General features: G+C 32.7%; 1 protein-coding gene across 2 annotated transcripts in view; it reads right to left on the bottom strand.

Annotated features, from left to right (window-relative positions):
- Positions 1-14057: 14057 nt before the first annotated feature.
- Positions 14058-19548, bottom strand: part of LOC114328787 (uncharacterized) — a 71747-nt gene continuing 66256 nt past the window's right edge. For both annotated transcript variants that reach the window (XM_050645854.1, XM_028277747.2), the window contains exons 2-3: positions 18572-18679; positions 14058-15324 (exon numbers count right to left, since the gene is read on the bottom strand). In XM_050645854.1, the coding sequence (XP_050501811.1) occupies positions 14136-15324; positions 18572-18679 (1297 nt within the window). In that variant the 3' untranslated portion in view covers positions 14058-14135. The remainder of the gene's footprint in view (positions 15325-18571; positions 18680-19548) is intronic.

Below are 19548 nucleotides of genomic sequence, written 5' to 3'. Positions count from 1 at the left end.
AAACAATCAAATATGTATAATATTTTACATTAATATATTTAATTAATAAAAAGTCAGTCTTCAATACAGGCGTTGTACTTTTTAGTACCGGTTTAGAGTATACCGTCCCTGTCTACCAGTAAGTCTATCTGTCGTTCTAGGGGAGCCGTTTTGGTCAATAATTTTTGAGGAACAGAATTTATTTGTTGGAGTGAAAGTACGATCTGTTGATGGATCAGTTCTTGTTCGTATATCAAATCCTTGGGTACAACATCGCCTTGTTGAATCACTTGGAGTAATTCGTCATAAATCATAAAGTATTGGGAAATCATCTCCTGAGGAATTATAGATCCTTGTCGAACATAGAACTGGATTGCGTGTCTAAAGCAGGCTTGTTGGTGAACTAATTGTTTGATTAAAACATGAAGAAATTTTTCCACATACTGGTAGGTCATTTTTTGAAAGTCAAGTAATCCCTCGGATATAACTTGACCCTCTTGAATCAATAGTTGGACTTTTTCATTAAGGTGAGTTTGTTGAAGGAATATTTGTTGGATCAATGTTTGGATCTGTTGATATATACTTCTTTGTTGAACAATCAATTTTTGATTAAAAGCTGTATCTAGTTCAGTGATGCGCTGAACTTTGCGAGTGATAAATAGCTGTTGGTAGTGCAGACGTTCCATTAATTCATGAATTTGGTGGTATAACAATCTCTGTCTGTCAAAGATCTGCTGAGGAACTGTAGGTTCTTTATCAATATGTTGTTTAACTTGACTTGTAATAAGGTTTTGATGGTATCCTATTTGTTCAATTAGTTTTTCGACTTGTTCGTTAATATGTTGTTGTTGGTGGAGAGTATGTCGAGTGATGGGTTGTTTTCTTTCGATAATTTTTGTCCATTTTTTGTTAACTCGTTTTTGTTTATCAAAAACTTGTTCAAGAATTTGTAAATCAATAAATTCCTCAGGAACTCCAAATGTTTTTTGTTCATTTAGAAGTTTCCGAGTAATCAAAAAATGTTTTAAAGGGATTTGGACAAGCTTTTGTCTATCCATTTGGTTAGTGTTTAGTTTAAAATGTTTGCTATGTTCATGTTTTTGAGACAAATATTGTTGTTGGCCTAATAATTCTTGTTGGAGTTCATGTGGCTTTTTGATTTGCTTGCTTAAAGGTTGGTAATGTTTGAGTGGAGAATTGTTTTTGAGCCATGCTTGGTTAATATTGTTGCTATTGTGTTGCTCTTTGATTTTCTCGTTTAAAGGTTGGAAATGTTTGAGTGGAGAATAGTTTTGGAGCCATTTGTGGTTAAATTCCCTGAAAAAAATTGTGCATAATAATAAAATTATTTAGTACAAGGCAAAAGGTTAATTCACTTTGGAGTAAAACCAAGCTCTGTGCTCTATTGACAGCTAGGGACATCTTGTGGTAGGGGAGCCCAAGCGGGGATTTTTGCAGTTATTCGAGAGGGTCAGATTATCATATGGGGAGAAACCTGGTACCCTGCAGATGTACCTCTACTATATATTGGTTCTTAACCCAAGGAAGTTCGTTAAGGGGGGCCCGAAAAAAAATCTGATTAAGATAAGGTAAGTTAAGCAAATGCAAAAGAGTGTATATTTCAAAAATCTGACGATTTGAGTGGGGCGTAAGGAAATGGGCGAGTCAAAAAGTTTCACAAAAAAGCGAATATTTCGCGAAGTCTTCAATATTTTTCAAAAATCTATCGAATGGTACTAAACATGACCCTCTACGGAGAGGGGTGGGGGGTAAATTTAAAATTTTAAATACAAACCACGCGATATTTCGCCAAATGAACATCAGATCGAAAAACTGCAAGGTACACATTCAAAATGTTTTTGAAAAATCTATCGAATGGTACCAAACACGACCCTACACGGAGGTAGAGTGGGGGGTTACTTTAAAATCTTAAATGGGACTCCCAAATTTTTATTGCAGATTTGGATTCCTTACTTAAAAATAAGCAACTTTTATTCGAGACTTTTTTTCGAGTTATGGATAGATGGCGCTATAATCGGGAAAAACGATTGTTGGAAATGGAAAATTAAATTAAAAAATGGAAAGTCGCCACTAAAATGGAAAATTTTATCTAACTTTTTTTGGTTTTAGGACCTAATAATCACAATCCAATAGGTCCCCATAACTCTCGAGTGACTGCAAATTTAGCATACTTTGCTCCCCTACCATTGGTGAAATATAAAAAAAGAGCAGATTTTGGTACAACTAAACAATTAATCGACAGAGACAAACAGTATCTGGTTTGAGTTAAAAAGTGGAAGTACGTTATATTTTGGCCAGAACATAATAGCATATTAAATTGTTCAGCACTTATATATAGGCTATTGAAAATGAATGTACGACACCCAAAAAGAAAACAAAAAATAATAGGAAAAACAAAACAACAAGATAGAAAATTCAGAAATTCCATAGATTAAACAAGTTAATAAATATTGGGGGCCCTAATTCTTAAGGGATACAAAAGATCTTGAATAAAATACTTTACATTAGAGCATAATAACTATTAGCGCATAAATAGAGGTTCAAAATTATGGAATAAATTAATTTTTTGGAGAATAGGCAACTTTTGAGAAAAATCCTGAGACAGCTCGATTTTCATTTTTAAATTATGATTTTTGACATATATTATATGTCGATCGGATAGCTCAGTGCGACTAGCGGCTGACCCGCACTTCACTTCGCCGTGAGGTACGAGAGTTCAAGCCCAGCCCAGGCCATCGGAAAACAAAAAGGCAAACGCGTCAGTATAAAATTCTAAATATGAATCTGGCGCTTAGACCTGAATATGCGGGCATCTGATCGACCTATGAGGGAGCAGTACGGCAAGGGATAAGGGCTTGCGGCTCGGTGATACTCCCCCATAGATCCCTACCGAAGGGCGTTGACGCCTAAGAACGGTGTATATACATATACATATATTATATATCATACTAGTGACATCATCGATCTGGGCGTAATGACGTAATCGAGGCTTTTTTAAATGAGAGTAGGGGTCGTGTGCTAGCTCATTTGAAAGGTTATTCAATTCTATATCTAGTAATATAAACGTTAACATAATTATACAGGGTGTCCAAAAACATATTTTTAAATTAAAATTATTGATATAAAAAGAAAAATGTGTTTAATTTATGTAATTCAAAATACATTCTATTGTTCTCAGAAAACAGAAAAAAAGTTTATTTGACAAATAAACATTGCGCTTCGCTTAAATTAAATGTTTAAACTGACAAGAGACAGTTGGATGACAGCTTGAATATTGAATTTAAGCGAAGGGCAATGTTTATTTGCCAAGTAAACATTTTTTCTGTTTTCTGACAACAGTAAAATGTATTTTGAATTAAATAAATTACATAGATTCTTCTTTTTGTGTCAAATAATTTAATTCAAAACAAATTATTTTGGACACACTGCATAAATAATTAGGTTAATGCTTATATTACGGTATAGAGAATTGAATAACATTTCAAATGAGCTAGCAAGCGATCCCTGTTTTTATTTAAAAAAAATCATCGGTTACGTCATTACGCCCAGATGGATGACGTCACTAGTATGATATATTTTACAAAAAATCATAATTTAAAAATAAAAATCGATCTGTCTCAGGATTTTTCTCCAAAGTGTCCTATTCTCGAAAAAAATGAATTTATTCCATAAGTTTAAACCTCTCTATAATAATATACGTATACTCTATGCAAATACAAAATTCAAAAGTATAGGTACTAATAAGAAATAAGTGAAGAAATTTATTTATGTCGTTTTTTGTTTTTAACACATCTTTAGAACTGCTAGAAACTGCTAGTATAGTATTTTTACTACAAAAGCGATATTACGTAGGTCAAAATTTTTGACGTAAGAGAACTGTCAAAACATTAGAATGTGACTTTTCATTATTGCCATGTTTATAATAAACATGGCAATAATGAAAAGTCACATTCTAATGTCTTGACAGTTCTCTTACGTCAAAAATTTTGACCTACGTAATAAACGTTTATAATAAACATGGCAATAATGAAAAGTCACATTCTAATGTTTTGACAGTTCTCTTACGTCAAAAATTTTGACCTACGTAATATCGCTTTTGTAGTAAAAATACTATAGTAGGGGAGGAAAGTATGCTAAATGTGCAGTCACTCGAGCGCTTTGGTGACCTATTGGGTTGTGAAGGTTCTAAAATCAAAAAAGTTAAGTAAAGTTTTCCATTTTAGTGGGGACTTTCCATTTTTAATTTAATTTTCCATTTCCAACAATGGTTTTTTCCGATTATAGCGCCATTTATCCATAATTCGAAAAAGTGTTTCAAGTAAAAGTTACTTATTTTTACGTAAGGAATCCGAATCTGCAATAAAAAATGGGGGCTCCTATTTATAATTTTAAAGTAACCCCCCAACCCACCTCCGTGGGGAGTTGTGTTTGGAATTAGTCGAATGATTTTTGACAAATATTAAGCATGCATTTTTTTAGTTTTTAGATCTATTGTTCATTTCACGAAATATTCGCTTTTTTCTTGTGAAATTTTGTGACTCATCCATTTTCTTACGCCCCGCCCAAATCTTCTGATTTTTGAAATATACACTGTTTTGCAAGTACTTAACTAACCTTATCTTAATCTGACGATTTTGAGCGTTTCTAAGGATAGATTATTTTTTCGCCTCCCCCCCTTAACGAACGCCCCTGTGTTTAGAGCCAATATATGGTAGAGGTACATCTACAGGGTACCAGATTTCTCCCCATATGATAATATGACGTGCTCGAGTTACTGCAAAAATCCCCGCTTAGGCTCCCCTACCATAACCAATCTCAGTTATGTAAGAAAATACTACTAATTCTAAAATAGTAAAATTTTACCGTTTTTTTTGTTTTTCACACTGCAAATTTTCTCCATCGTATTGGTTAAGATTTGTTAATATTTGGTCGGGTACAATGTCACTGAAAATTAAATTATTATTAAAGAACTGTGGCTATAACATAATAATATTAAATTTTTGATCATTTGTGTTTTCTTTGAATAAATTAAAATATCTCATAAAACTTTTAAATATTTCAGAAAAAATTTTCACAAAAAAGCAGTCAATATTGCAAAAAGGGAAACCTGTGAAAACTTGGTGGCGGCTTGAACGAATGATATGTAAAATGAATAATAGACAAATCTGGGCTTACACAAAGACCTTAGAAGGCAGCAAAGAAAATAAATAAGAGCAATAAAAGACAAAAACAGACAACTAAATACGAAGAGAATAGACATATTATACACTTGGAAATATATTGGATTATACAAAATTATTTGGGGGTGAACTGACACAAGAATACTTAGAGGAAGACGAAGATATTGAAACTTTCCCAGGGATAACAAGGGAGAAAGTGGACGAAGCAATAACTAGAATACAAACAGGAAAATCATATGGGATGTGGATGTGGGATGGATGAAATTGAGCCAAAAATGATAAAGTAACTAGACGGAAAGGGCAAGGAAGGACTGTGGATATCTTGTAAATAAGCTTGGAAAAATCAAAAGATGCTTAAGCAATGGGAAAATAATTTAATCGTATCAATAGATAAAAAAGGAGGAGAAACCCAACGTAAAAACTACAGAGCAATGCGCATACCCTAAGTTAGGTAAAAATATACAATAGAGAAAGAACTAAGGGAGTACGTTGAACCAAAATCAGATAGAAAATACATACAAGATAGTCAGAGGAACAGTACGAGTGGGGGGGCCAAAGATCCATTAAATTCAAAATAAACAAAGGAATAAAACAGGGAGATAGGGAGATAGAACTATAAAGTTAAAATTACAGAGTTTACTCAAAGCAAATGATATTAGACTGGAAACGAACAATAAAAATAAAACGCAAAGGCTGACGAATTCGTGGACTGACGAGATACAAAAAATAATAATGGATATGAACATAAATACGACAAAAACAATGTTAAAACAGTGCCAATAATAACATACGCAAGCGAAAACTGGGCAATTCATAAAAAAATATGAATAATAAATTACCGTATTAGAAATGAAACATTTAAGAATAATATGTGGAAAAACAAAATGGGACAGAATAAGAAATGAAGATATAAGAAAATGACAAAGCAGAAACCTATCACTGAGTACCTACATCAAACAGAAGCAAATGTTCTGGTTGCGACATATTAATAGAATGAAACCAGAAAAAAATACAAGGCTAGTATAATGAATGGGAAGTAGAAGAGAAAGACGCAGAAGGAAATGGATAGATTGGATAGAAGAAATAATAAAGAGAACGGTATTGAAGAATTGAAGACGATAGCGAATAATAGAAATGCATGGAAAAAATGGGTTAAGCAAAAACCGGAATCGTAATCCAAAGCCTCAGAGGGAAAAAGGATATGAGAAGAAGAAGAAGAAGAAGAAGAAAAAAAAAAAGATTGAGAAGAAGAAGTGTTTTCTTTAAATAAATTGGTATATCTAGCAAAACAGTTTTTAAATATTTCAGAAAAAAATTGAGTTTTACCTAACTCCTTGCATACGGTATTGAACATCCCAATTTCTGATAATATCGTAGACAGTTTCGTTGATAAGCCCGGCTTCAACCAACGATTGAATTCTGTTAAGAAGGCTGTAATATTTTCTATCACTAACTGTGCCTTCATGTGGGCGGAAAATATCTGCAAGAATATCACCTTGGTTATATTCTGATTGAGCAACATTGACAGACAGAAAGTTAGTGTGTCTAGGTCTGAGTGATTTCCCTATTTGGAAAACTATGGTTCTTGTGTTTGGACTCTTGAGAATGACCTCTACTCCTCTAGGGTCGGTACTGCTCTTAAGGATCTCTATTTGAAAACCTTCTGAGTTAGAGAGGATTATAGTTCCATTGCTTTGAACTTTTACGGTTCTACTGAAAAGTTTAGGCAGAGTAACGCAAAGTGCTACTAAAGAAAACAGAACAAACACCTTCATCTTCGTGCTGTGTTAGTGAGTATGCCTTAACATTGGTGTTTTACCAATTTTATACACCTTTTTTTTGGACGATACTTATTTTTGAACTGTTATCACACCTAATAAAAAATACCAACTAATTTGCAAAACGTAAGTCAACTTGGCCACAAACTTAAGATTATTATTTGTCATAAAATTTTTTTAAATACCTACCTATATCTGCAGCATATAGGTAAACAATTATTTTGTTAAATAAACGTGTTTTTAATTTGAGTTAGTAATAAGTAAATATTTGACAACGGTCTTATGAAGTATGGAATAGAAGAAAAGTTAATATTATCTCTATTATATCTCGGTTTAAACAATAATCTTTAATATTATGGCTTAATATTTATGGCGAATGGACATTGACTCCGAAGCCAATAATGCTCAAACACACACACACACAAACAATAATCTTCTTAAATTTCTTATCAAATTAATAGATTAATTCCTGATATAAATCAAATATTTTTGTTCTTTTTCAGCAGTATTTTTTTATTATTTGTGAATTAAACAAAAAACGGATGGCGTCTGCATAATGTTATTCGTTACAATCCTCGGACAAATGTCGATTTTGTAAAAAAAAAGAATGTGTGTGTACTTTGTACGCACGTAAGAAGTTATACTTCTATTATATGATTATATGATTATAAACGAAATTAATATACTTTTTATTTATATTTTATTTAAATATTAAACTAATTTATACTTACTACTTCTCAAACATTTTTATTAAAACAGTGCCAAAAATTAAAATAATAAAAGAATAAAACACACACAAACACATTAAAAATGCCACAAATAATTTTTGAACATTAATTGGCGGAAAAATTTTTAACTAAATACGTATTTTCTGAAAATAAAATTATATAATAAATATACCTACAATCATAAAATGTATAAAAAAATAAAAAAATAAAAGTTTCTATTGGGATTCGAACCAACTTACCAGCGCGGCTAGTATTGGCGTTGTATTGGGGTTCACTCGCATTAAACGCTTCGCCACGGAGACAGTGTGTCATTATGTGCGAAGATCGACTAACTAAACGGATTAAACTTTTGACATTTTTGAATTATGTAAATCAAATTATTTTGATTTTGAATTGAAATGATTTAGAATTGAAAAAATACAACAAAACATAGAGTAAGAAAACAATATATTAGGTGAATATTGATAGAAATTTTGATGGTAATCAAATTATGTAAATAAAAGTATTACATACTATGTATTTTGGTAGGTTCAAAATTATTACGTACCTGTTGCTTTAAAAACTATTTAAAAGTCACTACAATTATAAACTTTTTTGTTTCTGTCCCCACAACAATAAAACTAATATATTATACATTTGTTTACCTTCATATTGAACAATTATTTATTATTGACAGATCATTTCAACACCCAATCAGAGCCCGTATAACGACTAATAAATTTTGCAATCACTTGCATCGTGCAAAGTGGCTATGTTCAAATATCATAACAAAATGTGCAGTGTAACATTCTTTAGCTTTGAATAAGCGAGATTGTAGATCGTCTCGGTTGATTGTTGTTATCCACAGTTCTCTACGCCTTCGAGCTAATAGGTTTTTTATCAGTAATTTTGCGGCACTCATACTAGTCACAGTTTGATGGGCTTTCACATTGGAACAATCATCTCTTCTATGTTAATAAGTCCAAAAATATAATATGAAAACTATTTAAACTTTTATATAACAAACTTTTTGTTTGTTGTTTCTCTTCCTACAAATTTTAAAACGCAACAACCATACATAACGAAACCACAGTCCCACAGCTGTGCAACAGCTGCCATATTGGATAATTTTTGTCATGTCATTTGAACATCCAATCAGAACAAAGTTGTAATGCGACTGCGCCGGGATCAAAGGTTTTAATCCTATTAAAATTCACCCTCATATCGCGCGTAAAGAAGTATAACTTCAATAACTTTTGCAGTTAGTAGAACTAGAAAGAAGCTTAAGCAAAGCTATACCAATTGAAGAACCTAAGACATACAAAATGGTATAGCCGCATAGCAGCGGTCAAGAAATGCTATGAAATGGAATAAAAGGTATACAATTCATATAATTCTTCGAATGGTCTTCTTCTTGTAGTTACTTCTCCTATAGGAGGTTGGCTCTCATCACAGCTATCCGTACCTTATTGGCGGCTGCTCTGAAAAGATCTACTGAGCTGCAACTATACCACTCTCTTAGTTTCTCAGCCAGAAAGTTCTTCGTCTTCTTAAGGATCTTTTACCCTTATTTTACCTTGCATTATGAGCCTTAATATCTCATATTTCGCACCTCTGGTAATGTGGCCTAAATATTTCAGTTTTCTTGTTTTGATGTTCTTGATGACCTCGCAAATACTTCTGTATTTGTAACTCGTTGGATCCATGGTATTTTCAAAATCCTTTTATAGCACCACATTTGAATTGTTTATAACTTCTTTATAGTCTATTTACTTACTTTTAGTGTCTAGCTTTCTATTGCATACAACAAAGTCAAGAACATGTAGCATCTTAAAGCTCCTATCCTCAGCACCAGAGGAAGGTCTCAATCACTTTTTTCATTTTTATAAATGCTTGTCTTGCAATTTCAATGCGTGTCCTGATTTCTCTACCTTGCTTATTGTTTTCATTTACCCAAGTTCCCAGATATCTGTAGTTATTCAATCTTTCTATTGTCTTATTCTATTGTTTCTAGTTCTCGTCTTAATCCAAACTGGGTGTGATCTATATCTTCTATATTTTTTATATAGTCTTCCATGTATTATTTTGAGGAATATTTTAAGTGTATAGCTTAAAGGAAATTGTCCTGTACTGGCAGCATTCTGTCTCATGTACCATGTACTGACTTTGGTAGTGTTACAAACGTGGACAGCAACAAATCCTGTTGTATGTACCTTGTTGAACAGATATGAAAGAATATGCAGTGTTTGTTCGTCAATGCATCTAATTGGCTGTCTGGTGGTGAACAATTTGGGAAGGACCAACCATTGACTTTCCCCCGCCATCCTCCTCTGGTAGTAGCCAGAAATGTTTATTTAACATAATTTAGCAGGGAGTAGGTACAGTACCTACACTTTCTGCCAAGTATGACAAGGATATGTTAAATGATTTTAAAGTACTGTTAAATAATACACATTTTATTTTAGAGGATCGGTACTTATTTTCGGCTGCAATGCTATTCAAATGGGGATTCATTTTTTTCGAATCCTGAGAAAACTAATAAGTATTTTTGAAAAATTTAAACGCAGAATGAAAGATTACGTTATTAGCGAGGGCTGAAAGTCCCTGAGAACTTCTATAATGTTTATTTTAATAAGATACAGGGGTGAGACCCTAAGAGACAATGTAGTGTGATTTTTAATTTCCAATACCTCATTCGAAAGGAACTTCTTATATATTCTAAGGGACTTTCGGCCCTTGATAATAATTTAGTCTTTCATTTTGTGTTTAAATTTTTTAAAAATATTTATTAGTTTTTTCAGGATTCGAAAAAAATGGACACCATGTCCGTGGAAATTAAACATTCGCTATCTTTGTCATACAATGCACTCATTCGAATATAATGTTATGACAAGACTCAAGACAGTGACAAGTAGAGATGTGTCCGACCCGCTATTTTGATATAGCAGTTCATTCTGCTACTGCTTTTTAATGCTTTTACGATGATCATAAAATCAATCAAAGAGTTGTTTATTAAATAGTATTGATAGTGTATTTGAAAAATAATAATTGATTTAAGGCGTACAATTAATAAAAAGTTATTTATTGTTTATATATTATTTATGGAAAATCCAAGTATTTTAAGTCATTAAAGTTCAAATAAAAGTATTATTTTATAAGAGTTTGTTCCGATAACCGTAAATAGGTACGAGTTTAGCTATAAAGTAAAGTGCCCATGGTGGCATAAAATGTAGTAAATGCTAATGTTTCAAGTACGTACTACATTTTTGAAGATTTCACTACACTTAAAAAGCATTTGCGTTTCTCCGTAGTATTTGCTACTATTTACCAGCCTACATATAAGAATGTACTAAGCTTTTGAAATATGTGCTTGTTTAGTAGTATTTTGCTTCAGTTTAAGTGAAGTTGGTGGGTGGACGTCTTCGGCGTATGTATTTTTTTGTTACAATATGGCAGCATTTATGAATGTGTGTCATAGGACAGAATACCTGAATGAATTATTTGAAGACGATAGAAACAACTTAACTCAGATAATCAATGCAACTGGGCCAGACATATTGAAAGAAGAAGTAGAATACGCAATAAGAAACGCTAAAAATGGAAAAGCAAACGGACCTGATGAAATTCCTACAGAACTGCTGAAGCTTTTGAATGATAAATCCGTAACCATAATATTGCATATATTCAATACAATATACAGTACTGGTATAATACCGCAAGAATGGTTGCTTTCTACGTTTGTCACCATACCGAAGAAAACTAAGGCAATGCAATGTTCAGATCATCGAACAATCTCCTTGATGAGTCACCTGCTTAAAATATTTCTTAGAGTCATTCACAACCGAATCTATCAAAAACTAGACATCGATATTAACGATACACAGATGGGATTCAGAAAAGGATTAGGTACAAGGGATGCTCTCTTTGCCTTGAACGTTCTAACACAGAGATGCCTAGATGTTAACCAACAGGTACACGCCTGCTTTGTAGACTTTGAAAAGGCCTTTGACAAAGTACGCCACAGTAAACTCAAAGAAATCCTGGAGAGTAAGAACATTGACACCAGAGACATACAAATAATATTAAATCTGTACTGGAATCAGCGAGCTAATATAAAAATAGAAGAACAAACATCGGACGAAATAGAAATACGTAGAGGAGTACGACAGGGTTGTATATTGTCACCGCTCTTATTTAATATCTACAGCGAACAAATATGCCAAGAAGCTCTCTCATATGCAAACGAAGAGATAATAGTCAATGGAGAAGTTATCAATAACATTCGATATGCTGACGATACTGTGATAATGGCAAGAACAGCGGAAGATCTACAACATTTAGTTGAAACTATGAATGAGATATGTAATAACTACGGCATAAGGATGAACGTCAAAAAAACCAAATATATGACCTTCAGTAAGAATCCAATAAATGACACTAGTATCACAATAAACGGTACCCAACTTGAAAAAGTAAACGAATACAAATACTTGGGAACCCTTATCAATGAAACAGGTGACCAAAATCACGAGATAAAAAGACGTATTGAAATTGCCAGGTCTACTTTTATAAAAATGAAAAAATTATTTTGTAATCGTGATATTAGTATTCATCTACGAACTAGAATGTTAAAATGCTATGTATTCAGTACTTTGCTCTACGGTGTGGAGTCATGGACTCTTAAACAGAGGAATATTAAAAATCTTGAAAGCTTTGAGATGTGGTGCTACCGCCGTATACTACGAATAAGTTGGGTGGATAAAATTACAAATGAAGAAGTAATACGCAGAATAAATAACGAGCCAGAAGTTCTACGGAGTATAAAAAAGAGAAAACTTGAATACTTAGGCCACCTGATGAGAGGACAAAAGTACACATTCCTACAAAATATAATGCAAGGAAAAATCCAAGGACGAAGAAATCCAGGCCGTAGAAGAATGTCCTGGATGAGAAATTTGAGAGAGTGGTTTGGCTGTACCACTAACGAATTGTTCAAAACAGCAGTAAATAAAATTAGAATCGCCCTAATGATATCCAATCTCCGATAGGAGAGGCACTCAAAGAAGAAGAAAGTCATAGAAAAATTTACAAACTAAGAAGAAGATTCTTAATTTTTGGGGTTATTCTTTTATCAAATAAAATTTTAATAATTGTGAAGAAGATTAACAAATAACAATTGTTCATTCTTATCCTCCCGTAATTCTTTTCTCGCTTCGGATCTGAGTCACTCATTTTTACTCATGTACTACAATTCTAATAATTTGGTACGTAAAAATGTGAATTCACAAATCACAAGCACATGGAAAACTAATTCCATCACGATTGGTGTAATGCAGATACGGCTGGCGCTACGCTTTGTAGTGATCATAGTAATAAATAATTTGATGTGATCATTTGATATGACCACAAACATATCTACAATCGGCAAAAACTTCCAACAATCCAACATATAGTTTACCCCTTTAAACGAGAATTAAATTTAATGCGAAAATTATTGGTTTACCGATAGATTTTATAGATCATATTTTCACTATAAATTTAAAATTAATTTGAAAAATACAAAAGTAATTAATTTGATTTATGTAAAAAAGTACTTACTTCAACTGAGCTAACCGTCTATTTCTTCGCTTTTCAGTAACACATTTCTTGTAACAACGTCCCATATTTTAATTTGCGCAAATAAAGAAATAAATAAAGTCTTTATAAATTAATTGAGTAATACTACATTTATACAACGCAGCTTTTCACATGTTCAAACCTTATCTAAGCTTTCCTGGGTAACAGGACATTATTAAAATACCTTTACAACTTTTTTTCTTTTTCGACTATTTGTATAGTATATAAATAATGGTAACGACTGAATACATAATTAGTGAAAAAATAATCCTATCATTTATACAAGTAAAGGTTATCCAAGAACATTCAAAAACTGAACGAAACCGAAATTGCCATCTCTACCTTTCTAATGACAATGTCACTGTCAACCTAATGTTTACATCTGCAGTTTCCATACCAGTGAGAATTTTACTACACGTAATTTGCCGTGTAAAGACAGAAAAAGTAGGGATAACCGTAAAATATTTGCGAATTATGTACCCATAGCCTTAAGTTGTTTTATGGTTTTAGGTTAAATGTTCTGATCTTCTTCTAAGGTTTCTCCAGTTACTATACGGACAATTCTTAATGAGACTAAGATGAGACTTACGGGCATAAGGATAATAAATAGTATCTTAAAGTTTATTTCGAAAAATAGAAGCAAGGCCAAAACAATGGAGTGAAGATTCCTACTATTTGAAGTTTTTAATAATATTTAAAAATATATTATCATAATGTTATATTAGTTCTAAAGTTCTCTTGTAAGGACAAAGACGATATAAAATCAAACAAAGACATAATATACAAAAAATATTTATTTATTTGTAGCAATCATAACAAATATTTTAAACAACATATTAAAAATAAACCAGTCTTTACATCATGAGTGGTACTCTTTGGTAAGTTCTTTGCATCATAAGTGGTACTCTTTGGTAAGTTCCTTGAGTTTGCCACATACGGTCTTGTGTGTTGAACACGAGTTGGTTGACTAATTGTTGGGGAACAACTTTCAATTGTTGGAGCATGAGTACGATCTGTTGGTGGATTTGTCTTTGTTGGTAGATCAATTCTTGGGGTACAATATCTCCGTGTTGGATCAATTGAAGTAATTGGGTGTACATAGCGAAATATTGGGAAACCAATTCTTGAGGTATGGTGTGTCTTTGTTGTCCCAAAATTTGGATCAACTGTTTGTAGTTGGTTTGTTGATTTACGAATTGTTTAATCAAAACTTGAAGAAATCTTTCAACATATTGGTAGGTAATTTTTTGGTAAAGGACGAGTTCCTGTGGGATAACATGTCCTTGTTGAATTAGTACTTGGATTTGTTGCCTTACGTGAGTTTGTTGGTACAAAACTTGTTGGATCAATTGCTGGATCTGCTCGTTAATAATATTTTGTTGTACAACCCATCTTTGAATTGAAATAGTATCGACTTCAGTTGCTTCAGTGCTTTCGGCTAGATGATTCAAGAATATTTGTTGGGAGGTCAAACGTTCAATTACTTCATGAACTTGTTGGTAAACCAATCTCTGTTGAGAGACAAGCTCCTGAGGAACTACTTGTCCTTTAACAATGTATTGTTCAACTTCACGTGTAATGAGGTTTTGATGGTAAGCTAATTGTTCAATAAGTTTTTGGATCTGTTGGTTAATCAGTTGTTGCTGGTAGTGAACGTCTTCAGTGATTGGTTGTCTTCTTTCGGTGATTTCAGTCAATTCTTGGTTGATCAATTCTTGCTTGGCGAAGAGTTGTTCGAGAAGTTGAACGTTAACGAATTCTTCAGGAACTTCGTATACTTGCTCTCCGTTTACAAGTCTCATGTTAACCAAATAACGGTTCAATGGAGATTGTCCAAGTTGTTGTCTATAAATTTGGTTCAAGATTTGGTTAGTGTTCATTTGATCTTCAAGAAGGTATTCCCCAGATAGATATTGTTGAGGTAAATATTGTTGTTGGGTCAATAAACCTTGTTGAAGTACACGTTGCTGTTGGATTTGTCCGAGCAGAGTTTGGAAATGTCTGAGTGGAGAATAAGTTTGCAACAAACCTTGGTCAAGAGCCCTATAAAAAATTACACATGTTAATAATCAATCAATAAAATACGTATAAACATAATAAAGTAAGATCTTACTACCTTGGGTGGCTTTTGAAAGATATAGGGATATAGGAATTATATCCCTACATCTTTCAAATTAAGAAGATAAAAAAATATAAAAGTGTTATAAAAACGTTCATTTGAGTAAAATTAAAGATACAGTTTTGACAAATATCCAGTTCTGGCAAAAGTAGATTAATTCAAGTATTATACAGATATAAATCTACAAAAAAAAAAAATGAAATAAAACGTCAAAGAACAAAACACAAAGAAAAGGCAGAGTACAAAAATGGTATGGAATAAAAAACTGAAAAAAGAAATTCACTAGCAGATTTTGGCAACTGTTGGGATCTTCAACAAAAAGACACAGACGAATAAATAGTAGACGTTCATCAGAAACTTGATACATGGAGAATGTACAAAGTAATAGAGTCTATAACAGCAGGACACAAATTCCACCATAATTGTAGCCCAGTCGGGATACCATTTGACCTTGCATTAGGAGCTGCCTCAAATTTTATTTTTCTAATCTTTAGGGGGGGGGGTCAATAGTATTATAAATTTAAAATCTCAACTGAATTTGACCGTTGCGTTAGCCGCCATCTTGATTTTAAACGAGAACCGTTATTGCTCAATATCTCCGCCATTTTCAACTTTTCGACAAAAAATATACACACTGAAATTGTTGAAAATACGATTTTATATAATTTCGTCTATTATAATTTTTTCCCTGCGGTTCATATTTTCCGAGTTATGGGGAAAACAGTAACAGTTAAAGCATAATTATTGATTTATTGAATTATCTCGTTTATTATTACTTTTATAACAAATTTTAACCTATACAAAAATGAAGAGAATTAAATTTTGTACAATTTTAATCTCTTTAATTTTTTTGATAAAATCAATATTTAAGGTAGTACGTATGCGGTAAAAGCGCGAGCGTAAGACCCGATTGATTTTAAAGCAATTGTTTTTGTTCAATATCTTCCCCATTTTCAACTTTTTGACAAAAAGTGTAAAGACTGAAATTGTTGCAATTACGATTTACTACAATTTTTCGAGAGAACCAGTGGCGGGTTTAAGAGGGGGGGGATGGGAGAATTCCCTTCAACGGGGTCCAAAATTAAAAAAAAATTGTTGAGATATTAAAATATTATGTTAGCTGATATAAAACTTAATTATCGACAGACAAATTCAACCAATAAAACCCGCTAGTTAATAAAATTACGGGAACTTAATGCATATAAGTTATTATTTATCTTATGTCTTTTATGTAAGTATCTTATGTCTTTATCTTATGTCTTTTATGTAAGTACTTAGTTGGTTGTTGTTTCATTGGAAGTTTCAAAAATTGTATAAAATATAATTCTCTTTATTTTTGTTTATGTACAATTATGTCGTAAAGTTAATAATAAATGAGACAATTCAATAATTATGCTTCCCCTCTGCTTCCACTATTTTCCTCCTTAACTCTGAGAATATTGATCGCATAAAAAAATTGTGGAAAAGGAAATGTAGGAAATTGTGTTTCTTAGTTCCTACCGTTTTTGTCGAAAAGTTAAAAATGGCGTAGATATTAAGCAACAACGGTTCTCCTTTAAAATCAATATGGCGGCTAATGCAACCGCGGAATTCAGTCGAGATTTTAAATATACACTACTATTGATCTCCCCTAAAGGATAGAATTATAAAATTTTGGGCAGCTCGGAAAAAAATTCAATTCAGTAATTATGCTCCCCCCACCATTTTTTACTATTTCCCACTTAACTCGGAAAATATCAACCGCATGAAAAAAAATGTTAAAAAGAAATTGTAGGAAATCATATTTGGAACAATTTAAGTTGAAAATGGCATAGATATTGAACAAAAACATTTGCTACAAAATCAATCAGGTCTTACGCTCGCGCCATTATGCATACATACTACCTTAAATATTAACTTTAGCAAAAAAATGAAAGACACTAAAATTGTGTACAATTCAATTCTCTCTATTTTTGTATAGGAACATTTTTGTCGTAGATAATTCAATAATTATGCTCTATTTATATATAACTGTCACTATTTTCCGCTATAACTCGAAAAATATCGATGTCACGAAAAAATTGTGCAAATAGAAATGATGAAAAATTACATTTTCAACAATTTTGGTTGTTATACTTTTTGTCGAAAAGTTGAAAATGGCGGAGATATTGAGCAAAAACGGTTCTCGTTTAAAATCAAGATGGCGGCTAACGCAATGGCGGAATTCACTCGAGATTTTAAATTTACACTACTATTGACCCGCCCTAAAGATTAAAAAAATAAAATTTGGGGCAGCTCCTAATGCAAGGTTAGGCCTGTTATTCGTCTAACCCGACTGGACTATTGGGAGACTAGTTGAGTAACTGAAAACTAAATTTGTGGAGGCATTAAAACCTGAAAAAGTTCCAGGTAAACGGATAGTGTAGGTATCTGGAAAAAATTGAAAAAGTCAAAAAAGAAAATATGGATATCACCGTTAAGCTGTTCCAAGGAAACTTCTCTAGAGAATACATCACTCAAGATTATTTGAGAATAAGCTTTCTTGGAATTTCGTTTCTTAAAGTTTCTGACTGATCACACATTTGAGTTCGATTTTTAAAATACAAATTTAAAAACAAACAAAATACGAGACACAGAGATGGGATTCCTAAGGAGAAGCTGCAGAGTAATAAGAAGATGTATAATAAATAAGATAGGGATTAAGAAAATAGTGGAAATGAACTCAGATATAAAAGACTACATCGAAGAGCTTTTAGAGATGAAGTGGACGATAGAAAGAAGAAATCTACAGGAAGGGGACTGGCAAAACAGAAGAACTGAAAAAAACGGTTGAGTGAAGGAATTCAGCGAATTCTGTGAAAATCCTTAGTAGATATAAAAATGCTAAATCCTTAGTGTTGTGTATGGTCTATTCTGTTGTACGAAGTGAAAGCATGGGCATTAAATCCGGATCGCTTAATAAATTAAAGCTTTTGAAAGCGTTGAATTGTCCTTTCTGAATATTGAATACTCATAATATCATGAAGAGACAGAATCAGTAATGAGGAAATGTTATGTAAATATTGTAATCGATATGGAGAATTTTTTACATAAATATGAAGAGTCTAATGTAATAAAAAAACAATGTCCTATTCGATCAATCTCAAGAAACTACAAACATAATAACTATATTCCAAAAAAATTATATCTTACCAGTTTCTTTGGTTTCCATATTGCAAATTTTGTCCAAGAGGCATAACATCTCCTACTTGTTCAGCATATTGGCGGAGGGTACGTACTCCTTGGACGGGGACAATGTCACTAAAAATAGAGTTACACTATATACATCGCATTTATTACCGTATGAAAGAAGAATAATAAAAAATATGATAGAAGAGTAGGCTTACATTTGAGAAAAAGGGGCAAAAGAGAACAAAGTGGGTTATTGAATACTAACTATAACGAAATAATCATGACGTGTATAAGGGTGTGCGAGAAGATTTCAGTAAATGGAATGAAATTGAAGAAACCACCTCTTTTAAGTACTTAATGCATGGGATACGCATAGGAAGATATAATCAAACGTGCGAACTAAGCCGCCGCATAACTTGGGTGGCAATCGGCAGGCTGAGCTATGTTCTTAAGTCAGAACTGCCTACGTGTCTCAAAATAAAAGTCTTTGATCAGTGCGTGTTGTTAGTACTTACATATATGGTGCAGAAACTTTAACAGTAACCAAGAAAATAAGAAATGAAATTTGTGTTACCCAAAGAGCCATGGAACGCTCCATGTTAGGCATTTCTAGTAGGGATCGGATTACGAACAAGGAAATAAGACGGAGAACAGCAGTGATAGATACCATAGAAAGAATTATGACCCTTAAGTGGAACTGAGCAGGGCACATAACTATAATGTCGGATAACAGATGAATACAGCAAATAATACACTGGAGACCAAGACATGAAGCCTTTCAAAATAGAGATCGTCCGCCAACAAGATGGTCTGATGACAAAAAACGGATCGACATAAATTGGATGCAAACAGCACACAACAAAAATACATGGAGAAAACATCATGATGATGATGATGATGATGATGATGATGATGATGACGCAATATCTGAGTTTCCTCATCCTCATCAATGATGTTTGACCAATCGTGGGCCTTTGATATCTGATAATGAACGACCC

The sequence above is a fragment of the Diabrotica virgifera genome, chromosome 3 (assembly GCF_917563875.1).
Source record: "Diabrotica virgifera virgifera chromosome 3, PGI_DIABVI_V3a".
Classification (NCBI taxonomy): domain Eukaryota; kingdom Metazoa; phylum Arthropoda; class Insecta; order Coleoptera; family Chrysomelidae; genus Diabrotica; species Diabrotica virgifera.
This window is presented reverse-complemented; position numbering and strand designations above follow the sequence as displayed.